Source organism: Larus michahellis, chromosome Z, assembly GCF_964199755.1.
Source record: "Larus michahellis chromosome Z, bLarMic1.1, whole genome shotgun sequence".
Lineage (NCBI taxonomy): Eukaryota > Metazoa > Chordata > Aves > Charadriiformes > Laridae > Larus > Larus michahellis.
Window position 1 is genome coordinate 28191151 of NC_133930.1, and position 13561 is coordinate 28204711.

The following is a 13561-nucleotide window of genomic DNA, read 5'->3' on the forward strand; positions in this document are numbered from 1 at the left end:
CTCACAATTAGACTTCACATAACTTTGGAGGTGTCAACACTGTGTCCCGAGACCTCTCAAAGTAACCTCTGTCAGTACTGGGAGAGGTTCTCTCATGAGTTCACTGGTGTCAGGAAGCTGAAGCAAGCCTCTCATGAAGGTCCACATGCGTCTGCTCCACTATGTGCAATTCCTGCAGCTGCTTGCAAGTCACCCCATGCCTGGAGGGCAATGAGAGTGTCTAAATCAGGCACTTTTGAAGATTCTCTCCCTGCAGTCCCCAGTTGCTCTGCAAGGCTTTGCATCACATCACAGGCAGGAGCTGAATAATATCTATTGGATGAAGCTGAACCAGAATGACAGAATCACAGAAGGGTTGGAAGGGACCTTTGTAGATCGTCTAGTCCAACCCTCCTGCCAGAGTGTGTTCATCTAGAGCAGGTTGCACAGGAATGCATCCAGGGGGGTTTTGAATGTCTCCAGAGATGGAGACTCCACCACCTCCCTGGGCAGCCTGTTCCAATGCTCTGTCACTCTCAAAGTAAAGAAGTTCCTCCTCATGTTGAGACGGAATTTCCTGTGTTGCAGTTTGTGCGCATTGCCCCTTCTCCCGTCGCTGGGCACCACTGAAAAGAGTCTGGACCCATCCTCTTGACACTCACCCTTTAGGTACTTATAAGCATTGATGAGATCCCCCCCTTTCAGTCTTCTCTTCTCCAGGCTATACAGACTCAGGTCTCTCAGCCTTTCCTCATAAAAGTGATGCTCCTGTCCCTTGATCACCTTTATAGCCCTCCACTGGACTCTCTCCAGTAGTTCCCTGTCTTTCTTGAACTGCGGGGCCCAGAAGTGGACACAGAAAATACACCCTAGGAGAACAACTTGTGTATTTCAATGTGTAATTGACATTCAGTCCGCAGGACCAAGTCTGCTATAAACCTCTCCGACGCACGGTGGATGTGGACACAGGGCTCTCCACACCTGCTCTTTCACTTGGCGGACCCGCTCCTGCTGAGCAGCGCTAACGCAGGCTCAGCCCCCGAGATCCCACCTGGCTGTGGCGCAGGCTTCTCCGCCAGACACTCTGGTGCACACTTGCGGATGGAGCGTCCATAGCCACGTTCAGCACGTCCTGCTGATGCCTATTCGCTCTGACAGCTAAAGTGGAGCCAATGATGATACTTGCAGCAGGCACGGGTTATCTTACGCGCTGCATCCAAACAGCATGCCCTGCTTCTTCCCAGATGACCCTTGGACTCCGCCCTGCTCCTCCACGGAGAGAGAAGTCCCTCCCGTTCAGTCACAGGGGTGAGGAGGAGGAGGAGGAGGAGGAGGAGGAAGGAGCGTGTGAGCGCACGGCGCACTGCCTCCCCCCAAGCTGAAGAGCTTCCCGACGTCCCCTCCTCCTGGGGATACTCAGGCCCCCGGCGGGTTTTCCGACACGGGTTTGTTTTGGTTTTTTTCCCCCTTAAACAAGCCAAATCTCAGTTGGCTGGGAGCTCAGAGTACTTTTTAATGGCACCTTTATCATTCGCCGGGGCGGGGGCAGTGGGGACGGCGACGGGGACGGGGACGGGGCGGTCGCCCCGTCCCCCGCCCCGGTCCCGTCCCCGCCGCCCCCGACAGCCGCTTCGGGACACTGGGGCGTCCCCTGGCGTCCCTCTCTGGAAAAGAACGAGCCCTGCTTACAGGTTAATTTGTTTATTTATTTATTCCCCCCGCCTTCGGAAGATTTCAGCAGGACAACTTTGGAAACACCCGCTTTCCGCTTGGGTAGGCGTGCGCAGGCGCTCCCACTGGAGCATCAGCGGCAGAAAAGGGGTACCCTCTGGTGAAATTAGGCTTTTCTGACAAAGCGCTGTCAGGCCAAAGCGAAGCAAACCTTGGCTCATATGTTCCTGCGCTTCCTCACAGGTACAACAGCACGCATGTTAAAAAACAGACAACAGATTGGGATTTTATCCAAGAAGGAATTCACACGCCGCAGCTGCATTTGGCATGTGGCATTTGGCGTTTGGAAATAGCTCCTTGGTCTTAGGGCAGCTCTGCGCAGAATTTTTACTGCAATGAACAGATCGTGCTCAGCTTTGTGTCAACAGACATGTCTCTCTACCGATTTCACATGTTAATCAGTTTATGGCCAAAATCTTACAAATGGAGTCATATCACGAAAAAATCCCAATAGCCCATTCCATGTCACATAACTGAATACTCACATACAAGAGTCTGTCGCTAGGGCCAGAATTTGAGACGCATCTAACTATAATAAAGCATCATTCCGCAGGTCTGAAGTAGCATTGCAGGCAACGTGTGACAAGGTAAATATGCTTAAAGGTCACTAGTTTAAATGAAAAGCAGATTGAGCAAAATCTCAAATACAATCTTGCAGGTGCTCTGGGGAGTTAAATCAGTATAATCTAGCAGAGCTGTGTCAGTTCACCTTGCCTGAAGGTCTGGCCAAGCAGGTTTGTTCTTTCACTCATCATAGGGCAGAAAGACATCATAATGGTGAGAGGTGAATTCACATGACAGTTATATTACTGAGGATACAGTAGTGAAAGCAAAAAAAAAGTTAAAATAGAAAAAAGGATGACAGTAGAAGGTGGAAGGAAGAGGAGGAAGAAAAGCCTTCACAGAATGTTGCTCTATTCTTAAAAACAATAATCAGCAATCAGTACAGCAAGTAAATGTTGTCAGACTGGAGCTTCTCAAATATCTGTGCAGCATGAAAAGACTCCTACAGATTTCGGGCAGAATTCATCTGACAGGTCAAAATCATTTTAGTATGCAGTTATTTGAATTTATTTATTCAGCCTTCTCTCTAAAAAGAAACCCAGGGGTCTTTCAATGAACTTGGTGTCTACAGCAGTAAACTTTAAAACCAGTATGGAGTCCATAGTGCAACCTTCTGGATTTCTCATATTTGCTCTGACAGTATGATTTCATGTCATCAAAGTAAAGCTATGATTACCCCATGAAACGTGCTTATGCCACGTATTTGGGGGGAAAAAAAGAGCAGCAGCAAAAGCCTGTGGTTTCTGTCTGAATGAGTTTTCTTGCTGTGGGGGAGGGTGATCGAGTAGAAATTTTGACCCTGGTCCTGCAATTGGATCCATCAAGCCTGACCTCTGTGCTCCTGCAGTGCTTGCTGGAGTCAGCAGAACTACGTGCTAAGTGCAGGGATCTGTCCATGTGGAACTAACTGGGTGTTCGGGACCTTCCAGTTTCCTGCTGTGGAGGGAGGACGAGTTCACCTCCATGTAAATTCTGGAAGAGGAGCAAGAGATTTCCATAAGATAACCTTGCATTTATTTTTAGACCTTCTATTCTCTCACTCAATCCCGTAGAGATCATGCTGAACACAGAGTGCCTGCCTTTCTCCAACACATGCCTACCTGCTAACACCAGGGCATTGCTGCTGAAAATCGGCGTGACCCATATTTCTCTAGTGAGAAAAACCTTTCACATAGTTCATAGTCACTGTCCGGTCGCTGCTGCTGCAGTTGCTAATCCACCTTCGAGTTGATTTAAATGTTGTGTCCCAAATACGGCCTCTGTCAGTGTCACGCCCATTGCTGTGGAGCAGAGTGGTTGTCTTGTGCCCCTCCAAAAATGCTGTATGTCTTGGCACCCTCTAAGTATACAGGACAGGCAGGCTGGTGCACATGTGCAGCTCTAGGCAACTAGACAATGTTCTGAATGCACCTCTCCATCCAGAGCTATGTCTTCTGATTGCCAGCGAGGCTGCATGGACACTCGGTGACTTCCAGCTTGCCAGGTACATCCCGTACTCCCCGCCTGTGCTCAACACCAGCCTTCTCCAGCCCTCAGGAATCAAATCAATGAGATCAATCACAGATCGATGACAACTGGCAGGAGCTGAGACAGCTGTGCTGGCAAGTAAGAGGAAGTTCATACATTCCATAACGGATGCCTACTTTTAGCTGTGCTATTCCTGGCCAGGTGACTGACCTGCAAGGCACACCAGCATCACACCACTGGGTTACTTTGAATGATGACTATTGCGCTCTAGATCATTTTGGGTGGTGCCTGCCCCAGCAGTTGTGGGCTGAGAACAGTTTTTGGCTTGAGCTTTTTGAGGAAGATAGGAAAAACTGATGGGATCCTGCATGGGGAGATCCTGACTTGTCCAGCTGTGTGAGGGCACTTCTAGGCATGCTCAAAAGCAGAACTTGAAGCGTATGGGGAAACACAAAATAAAAATGAAAGGACACAGGGCATTCTCATTGCTCTGGGGTTTAGACAGCTCATGAACAAACCTTTTTGGGACCTCCATTCTGGATTGCAAGATTTCGGAGCTTATGCACCTCATTCTTTGTTACATACAGCTGTAAATCCATTTGTGAATACAATGCCTGGAACCATATTGATGTGGATACAATGCCTGGAACCATGTTGATCTTGAAAGTAGAACTTGAACAAGAAAGTTCACTGCAGCCCACAGTTGCCAGGATGCTCTGGGGGAATCTACAGCCTGGATTGTGTCCCTAGGACCCACATTCGAACAAGAAGGAACCTCAGGAGGAATTCCACACAGCTCTCCCATAGAGTGAGGGTGCAGCAGGGAGAAGCTGTGATTGTTGAATCCTTTAAAACTGGTAGAACCACACACCTCTGTCAAGGCTTCAGAAAGGTGCCATTTTCTTCAACCTAGAACAACAATCTAGTAGTTGTTGAGACAGTGCTTTGCATCCCACCAGGTGGGGAAAGGAACCGAATTTGATGTGTGCAGGATCTCTTACAGATCTGTGTAAAAACGGGCAGAGGCCACTATTTGTATTTCCTCTGTTCTGGGATGCTCTGGTTCAAGCAGGGTGCTCCAAAAATGCCTACAGGACTGGGTTGGATGGGTGAACCAAGTATAGGAAGTCTAATCTGTGGACCGGACTTATTAACGAGTGCGCTAGTTTAAGGAATTAGACAGATTTAAGATATTAGAGGCACTTTCATGGATTAGACACTTGCACACTTTTGAAGTTTCCCAAGCAATCAAGAGGGAAAATATACCAAGAATAAATCAAGTCTTTTCTAATGATGCTGAATGTCCAGGAGCAATCACGAGCTTCCACAAACGTCTTGTGCATTCGCAGTTCACACTGGTTTCAGCAAGTCTGAAAATCAGGCTTCTTGTTGGGGAACTCTAATATGGATTTAGATCCTTGAGTTTAACAGTTTTTCTATTAATCATTTTGCTATTAAATAATTAATAGCTCTGGTATTAAATTGCATAGCAAAGGGCTAATAAATTTTGAGGGAGAAAAAGAAGGGATTGGCTAAATATCTTCAGTGATACTGAACTGTGTATCAGTACCAAGATCTTGCTCACACTTGCCGGTCATGCAAGTGTTTAAAGAAAAGATTCTGGGGGATTGAAAAGCTGACATCTCTCAGAATTGTTGTCTGTCGTGCATGGTTATTTTATGAAGACAGCGGGTATATTTCCTCATAACGTGGAGGTGACAAGTCATGACAGGGGTGGTCTTCTTGCAGTTCTTCTGGCACATCAGAACTGTCCTCTGACCTGAAAACAGGAAGAGGAGCAGGTGCAAAAAGAATTTAGCAAACACAAATCATGCAAGTAACCTCAGTGCTGTGTCCTGTCAGCCTTATCTGGGCAAAGCACCTCCTGACTTCTTGAGAAAATGCTACGAGATGAAGTTTTACTGTGATTCAACCATTTGTTGTGTTCCTTTCATGAAGTATAAAAGTGTCGGGAGGTGACCTTTGCTTTCATGCTGCCTATGCCTGTCACGTATATTGCTGAGGACAATGGGTTGGACAGCAGTTTTTCAAACAGACATTGGTAAATGAACTAAAAGTGACTTGGGCTCTAGGAAGGATATAATTCTGATCAATTCCTATGATTAGAATATTTTCCCTTAGAGGAAAGAACTATATAAAATTATTTAGTGTCTGAATAAAGCGGTTTCATACTGCTCTGTAATATCAGCGATCTTGTTTATGCCCCAAAACTAGGAAAAGAGTGAGGGCTGGAAGGTTGCTACAGTGGGAGAGAAGCGTGTTGTGACCCGGCGTAATGGGGAGGGAGAGCATCTGGTACCAAACTGATTCTTGCATTGTTGTAAAAATGCTGCTTGTGCGCTGACTCATGTGCTGTGATTGTGTTTGAGTGGAAGCCTCTGGCTGTACATGTAATAACGTTCTGGTAACAGTCTAAAGTTAGTAAGATAAGCATAAAAAACCCCATGGGCAGGAGCATATATACTAATATCTTCAAAAACAACAAGGGATTTAGTAGACTGAAAATTGAAAGGGACTTGTAAGTGAATTTAATTTGGATAAAAATACTTTCCAGAAAAAGTACGTCTCCATAGTCTTTACTCAAGAAACAGTCCTAACAAAGAAAAAAAAATGTCTGAAGAAGGATAACACCCTGGACTAGCTTTTGTTTCCTTTGAAACCATACATAGCACTTAAAATACTCAGAAGCCTGTGTCCAGACACACTAAGGCATTTCAGAAGGTGTACCTCTGATTCCTGGTATTCTCTGCAGCATAAGTAGCGTAGTTCTCGTCTCCGGCAAAAGCCGGGTTATCCAGGGTGTAGGCAGGGCAGAAGTGAGCAGAGGCTGGGGTGGGAATTGGCGAGGCACTGGAGGAAACGGCACCGCAGCAGCTGAGCACCGGGTGAAGGTAGCCAGGACTCACGGCCATGCCTTCCTGGGCTGGGTAGGGCGGAGGGATGTACTGTACCACTGTGGCGCCGTGGAAAGTTATAGGCTGGTTAATGCCGGTGAAGACAAAGGACTGTCCACTTGCCGTCTGGTCAAGGTCTGACGTATTTTCCTCTCTTTCTTTACAGGGCTTGCATGTAAGCATGTTAAATTTACAGACAGCAATCAGAATAAAAGTCACCCCCACAGACAGTAGAATAGGCCCTAATAACTGAGTCCACTCCAGGTGAGTAATGCCGTCGTATTTTATCCATCCCATCACGGTGAACGTGATCCCCACCAGTCCCAAGAACACACCTGAAAAGAGCAAAGTGGCGCCGGCTTTATCCCCATCTGACACCAGGACATCGGATCTGTTTGGCTGGTAAGGAGTGACAGAAAAGACATTCAAAGAGAAATCTTCTACGTTGCTGTTGTTCTGCTCCATTACTGAGTATAACGTGTCTTCTGCCTCAAGAGAAAGGGGGCTTGTCAGGGAGTTGGCAGAGCATTTAAAGTCGAAGGTTCAGGTTAGTTATACAAGAACTTTGTGTGTGTATGGTTAACAGGGTGCATCATGTGAAAGAATAAACTTTGCTTAGAAGAATAAAGGTCTGGGAAGTGAAGCCTGAAGCGATCACTAAAGACTTCTTGAATTACCACCATCGCTTCCGAAATGGCTTCACCCTTGCATGGCTCCTTATCTCTTTGTTTGTCGTCGTCTTTAATTTGGCACCCACTGCTACTTCCTCGCGGTGCCCATGCCAGATGGGAGAGAAAGGAAGCTGCAGCCACCGCGGCTTTTGCTAGGCTCCCTGCCAGCTGATGCATCCAACATATGGACAGCATACGTTTAGTCAACAGCAGTGTGGCGACCCTCGCTCCGCCTGGGCCACCACTCCAGCAACCCAGATCTGCAGGAAAATGCGTGGCCATTGCCAGGACCTCTTTGCAGAACTCCAAAGCGTGACATTTATAGCCACACCTGGATCTCTGTTGCAGCTCGGTTCTGCAGTCCAGAGCTTCCGTGGGTTAAAAAATATCAAAGTAGGCTTTCTGATATTTTGCCAAGGGGGTGGGTGGGAGGGTAAGCGGCAACATGGTGGTGAGTGCTGAACAGCCTGGGAGAGCGGCTGGTTGTGGGAGAAAAGTTTTTTCAAGCCAGCCAAAGCTTTCCAGCTGTTTGAAGGTAGCATAATTGCTCTGTAATTTCCCCTTAATTGTGGACATTTTTTGTTGTGGGAACTCCACCCCTTCCTCAAAGTTTATACTGAATAAAGCCCACATACGCTGAAAAGCACACCACTGCAGGAATGAGAAAGCATCTCCTGTTACGTTAAACCTGGCAAAGGAAGGGATCTTATCCTGTACTCAAAAGTACCTAGAATATTTTTTTTTACATCACAATGAATTGTTCTGTTGAACCTGTGCCCCATATATTTAACAGATTAATTGAATATTGAGATTTTCTGTTTCCTAACAGTTTCAGACTAAAGTAATTGCTGTCAGAGGGTTCTGGTAGAACGTCTTTGTAGAATTCCTTAAGGAGGAAAAATCTACAGCTACTGGATCTGTTTTGACGAGCATGGCAGGGGAGTACACACAGGACAGAGATTACTCCTCAGGTGGTAGAACACACAATGCTAATTCCTGCCACCAGCAGCTCTGGGGAAGCCAGCTTATCCTGAGATTTATAAGATTAAAATAGCACTAGAACTAGAAATCTTGCCTTTCAGACTACTTCTTCAAAATCAGTAAAGTGCCTTCAGTCTACTATACATTCATATCGCGCAGCGTGACAGCAGCTCACTTCTGAAAGGGGCTGCTCACCAAGTTTGGTGTCTTCAGAACTGATGCTGAATGCAATTGCACATGTGTCTTTCTCATTTGTTAGCAGACAGACCTTGAGGAATATTAGTGCCGGACTCCTTTAAAAACGTCTGGGAAGTTTACAAAGTTGGTATTATGTCTCTTCTATTACTGAGGGTGCCAACAAATTTCCTGCCAAATACACTCAGGATCAGCCCTCCCCTCAGTGCCAAGTCCAGCCAGAGCTCTCGGCACCACTTGAGCAAAGCGTTAGGGCTTGCAATGCAGTGGTTTTGTATGATGACAGCTAAATTAAAAAGTGCTGAAATACTAGATAAGCTGTCCTTGTGTTGGTAATTACAGCCAAAACCTAAGTCACCTTTAACCTTATATTTGGTAAACTTAATGGAATGAACTTCTGTTACTGCTCTCTGCAAGTCAGATTTTTCCATACCATGAATCATTCTTGTCGCTGTTGGCTGAATCTTCCAGGCTTTCCAACATCCTTTTAAAAGCAGCGTAATATCATAATGGCTGTCTAACTAATGGTATATACAGATGTAGTGTCACTTTCCTCCTCTCATTCATTCAAGAACTCTGCAACCGCTATTTGCAACAGGAGATTGTGCTGGAGCACTTCCTCGGTCCTGCGCATGGTCCTTAGATGCTGGCTGGAGTCGGAGTTTTCCAGGTCAGGTGTTGCATCATCCCATGGCTGATGCTCTTTGTCTCTGGCCTAGGACATGACTTCACGGTTGTTGAGCAAGCCCACAGGAGAGCTGGAGAATACAGGTGGTTTCTTCCAAGGCTGCTTGTCACTTGGGATGGAAAACACTCTGTTTGGTGCAGTAGGATCTAAATTAAAATTACACCTTTCCCTGTAAAGTGCCCCCTCTTTGTAAGGTGTAATTTCCCCTAAGCCTCACCGCTTTTCTCCCATTATTTCCCCAGACAGTGGCAATGCTGTGATCAGGCAGCTGTCAAGGTCTTAAGAGAGCAGATCGCATTGATTTTTTAAGACCAGTACTCTCCTTCACCAAGTAAGTGTATGTTCTGGGGACTCACTTAAAGATGATGATTTACTAAATGCACCTCCTTTCACCTGGAATTACTCCTAAGCAGTTTTGTGAAACCTAAAGTATCGGTCAGAGTGAGGTTTTCAGAATGTGTGCTGTTTGCAGATCTCGCTACTGTTTTGTCCCCAACCCCTTCAGGGACCTTACCCCTGAACACAAGCACTGCTTCGCTCTCTGTTCTGCTGCATGATTTTCTGTCACCAACGCAGACTTCCCTGCAGCGCTTGCTGCTGGAAGCAGGTTTTCTGTAATGCTCTGCGCCTCCTCAGTTCCCTAACCTGTTTCAAGAGTCATCCTAGTAAACACTCACAGGCCTTCACTTAATGCTTCTCTCCTCTCCTTCTCCTATCATTTTTTACATAGTTGTTCACACTACCAGCCCATTGTAGTGGGGTTTTATTTTCTTCCTTGCCTGTAATATAGTCAGGGACTTAGTCACAGAACATGCAAAAGATCATAGAATCATAGAATTGCCTAGGTTGAAAGGGACCTTTCAGATCATCAAGTCCAACCATCGACCTAACACTGACAAAAACCATCACTAAACCATATCGCTAAGCACTATTGTCTATATTATCTACCCGTCTTTTGAATACCTCCAGGGACGACAATCCCACCACTTCCCTGGGCAGCCTGTTCCAATGCTTGATAACCCTTTCAGTGTAAAAATTTTTCCTAATATCTAATCTAAACGTCCCCAACAGGCATCCTCCAGATGCTGTGTAAAAGAATATGATACCGTGGTATCACACACTGATTGGCATTAAAAAGAGTAGGTACAAAGTATCACTCCACAACAAAACATTCAATTGTAGGGAGATTAAGGAGCCAATGATTTGACTGAGAGAGGATTTTTCCTAGAGAAAGGCAACTGTATGTGGCATCTTCAGTGGAAAACATGTATTACGTGTGTATGAGCAGTAGCAAAAGAACCACCGTGCATGGGCCTTGCACCCTGGGGCTGGGGCTGTGCACTATCGTGCTGCCAGCCTCAAAGCGTAAATAAGCTGCAAGGAGCAGGTTCAGCCAGCTGCCCACGCCTGCAAGGGAGGTTTGATAGGCTCCCAGGGAATGCTGTCTTGTCAGCAGGCATGCCAAACTGCGGGTATTTCCATACCTAACTATCCAGATACATGCGTGTGTGAGAGGGAGCAGTACAGATCTAGATGAAGGCTGACACGTTCGCTGCAGAATCGTGGAGGTATTGGGGAAAAATGTTTGCCTGGACACAGAAATGTCCCATAGCCATGACTCTGGAGAGGCAGAATGGAAAAGGGACAGATGGATACACCACTACCAGCCACAGAGAGCAAGGATGGGGTGATCCAGCAAGTGCTGCTATCCTAAAAACACAGCATCCACGCAGACATCTGTGCAACCTCGGCTTTTCAGATGAGTTAGCTTTCCACCTTTTTTTTTAGTTGCTGTTGATGCAGGGAGACTTCTCCTAGAGAAGCGGCATCCATTTATTCATGAATCCTTCTCATATCCAAAGGATTGCAGTGTTGCAGTTAGAAGCAGAGCAATGTCAGTGCAGGCAGCAAGGAAGAGAGGCCTTAACTTCTCTTACAGAGGATAAGCAATCCTTACCTCCCACTCCGCCTGTTTAAGTAAGTGTGAATCAGTAACCAACTTGATTTGCTCCCTAGCATTTACATGTCAAGCACTTAAGCTAGCCTTAGGGCAGAAAGGGGGTTATAGCACCATTAGTGTGACAGTAAAGTATCTCACTTCCTCAATAAAAATGCTATTCTGTATTATTTTAAGCTACTTTTATAGTTTTACAAGGTGTTGCTTCCTTTCTAATACAGACATTACACCCCGACTCCCCACATGAAAAATTCCTCCCACTAATGGTATTCACCCAGGGGTAGCCTTCAGTGGTGGAGGCAGAACTGCTAGCCTCTTACATTTTCTCACCTTGCTGAAGCAGACTGCAGCAACACAGTAAGCTAATACTGTTGCCCTGGCTGTGCTGGTGCTCCCTGTGCTGAGCAGGTGATGGAGGTGGACCCAGCACATCCATCAAGTCTTCGAGGAATGATTCTCCAAGTCAAAAGCATAAGACGCTAACACAGCTGTACAGCTGTGTACAGTATAATTTTAAAAGCATCTTTTTAAAATTATACAGAGAGAAATTCTGCTTTCAATCCTTGTTTTCAGAGGTAAGTACCACCTACCCTTCCCAGGAAATTCAGGTGCTGACTCCGAAGAGTCAGGTCAGCAGCTTTCTAAAGCATACTTTCTGTGAAGACTGCTTTTTCAGAAATAGAGGGGTCCACAATGGAGGCTCTGCAGTAGAAGATCAAAACCTTGGAGAAAAACAAGACGATCATGTTTCAATTCCAGAGGACTCAGCTCAGAGTCAACATACTCTACTTGATTTGTCTAGTCTCTTGAGTACGTCTTGGGAACAGCTGATTGAGCAAATTGCAGGCAGCACAAAAGGTTAATACCTTTACAGTTAGCAATCAGATGTGACTGCGTTTCTTTTATTTTTAAAAAGATGGTGACATATTTCAAGGTGTATTTGTTTAAACGTTTTTTGATGTTTAACCTTTTCAGCAAATGAATGTTCATTTGTAATTCAAACAACAGAACAAAACCAACATCGGTCTTTGTTTCCATGGAATCTTTTAGGTAAAACACCCCAGCTTCTGTATTTGCTATATAATAGCATGACAAGGACAGAGAGAGAGGCAAGCTCCTTTGACATGTGCAAGGCTTTCTGTGCAGGGCAGTGGGCACCCCTGTTAAAAATCAGGTTAGAAACAAAAGCTTTAAAAAAAAATCAAAACGATGGTAAACCGTATCTTGGATTACAGAAGGCATTCAAGGAACAGCATCCCTGAAAAACTCACTAGGTAAAAAAACATTTGAGAGAAAAGAGGACAAAATGCCTGCTGGCTTTCGTAGATCCCCCTTCTTCATACAGACATATCCCATGGCTGAGTCATGCCAGTTTAATCAGCTCCCACATACTAAATCCCTCTCTGTGCTGTGTTTGCTCATTACTCTGCATGCATAAGCCCCTCAGCTGTATTGCTGGCTAAATATACTTCCCTCCCTGGCTGGTTTGTTTTTGCGTGGCTGCACAAAGAGCTGCCCTAGCACAACTGAGGGAACAACGCAGAGATGGACTAGATGGCCAGATGCAGGGGGTTCTGAACATCTCTCTAAAAGAACTCCGCAGGTGAGAGGCATCTTTCTACAAAGATGACACGAGGCAAACACCTTTCCCTAGGCACAGGAGGGAACTCAAGTTCTCAATTCAAAGCTTGGCACTCTGTTACAGCCAGGTTCCCTGAAATTCAGCATGGGAAAAGACAAGCTGAGGTGTAGCTGAGGTCCCAGAGCACACCGGTGTTGAGACTCAGCTGAACAAGAGAGAGATCGCTCTTGAGGGATGTTTTAATGCTGGCAAGTTCACCACGCTGAAACAAACCCAGACGGTAGCTCTGCCACCTTCTGCTTCTGGGCACAGAATCAGGTCTGTTTTTCTCAAACAGGGTTCAGAGCAAGTTGTAAAGCGTCAAAGGTCACCAGCAACTCAGCTCCTGCTAATTATCCTTACCTACTACAAGCAGATCCTTCAGTTCAGGAACGGGTGCAAACATTTGCAAAACAGAACTAGAACCTGTTGTCAGTCCATCCTGAAGGCAGGCAGCTGGCACTAACTTACAGGGGCTGCAGAGGGACACAGGAGCTAAGAGGGCTCTACTTTTGAAGAGTCTGTCAAGCGCTGTGTCAGTTAAAAACATCTGTGTCACGTGTTTCCATGAAATAGCCTCTCTTGCATTTGCTGATAAGTAACATCTGCACCTGGAAGATACCATTGCTGAGCGGGGCTCACTCTGGCAAAATAAGCACTCCTTGTACAAACCACGAATAATGATATATAACAGTAGTATAATCCCCCTGAAATCGGTCATTACCACAGTTAAACTGTTAGCCTATTAACTATCCTCAGTGGTGCCTTAGGGCTCTTAGCCGCTGGCTAAAA

General features: G+C 45.9%; 1 protein-coding gene across 5 annotated transcripts; it reads right to left on the reverse strand.

The window, feature by feature from the left end:
• Positions 1–1670: 1670 nt before the first annotated feature.
• On the reverse strand, positions 1671–13536 carry TMEM174 (transmembrane protein 174). Of its 5 annotated transcripts, none has more exons than XM_074570006.1 (3): positions 13133–13536; positions 6490–7141; positions 1671–5521 (listed from the first exon to the last, which is right to left on the reverse strand). In XM_074570006.1, the coding sequence occupies exons 1-3, from the start codon at positions 13488–13490 to the stop codon at positions 5419–5421; spliced, it is 1113 nt and encodes a 370-aa protein (XP_074426107.1). In that variant the 5' UTR covers positions 13491–13536; the 3' UTR covers positions 1671–5418. The 5 variants fall into 5 exon arrangements, with proteins under 5 accessions (XP_074426107.1, XP_074426104.1, XP_074426102.1 ...); XM_074570003.1 differs by lacking the exon at positions 13133–13536 and adding an exon at positions 11479–11721 and having other exon boundaries at positions 6490–6991; XM_074570001.1 differs by lacking the exon at positions 13133–13536 and adding an exon at positions 11479–11721 and having other exon boundaries at positions 6490–7055.
• Positions 13537–13561: the final 25 nt, after the last annotated feature.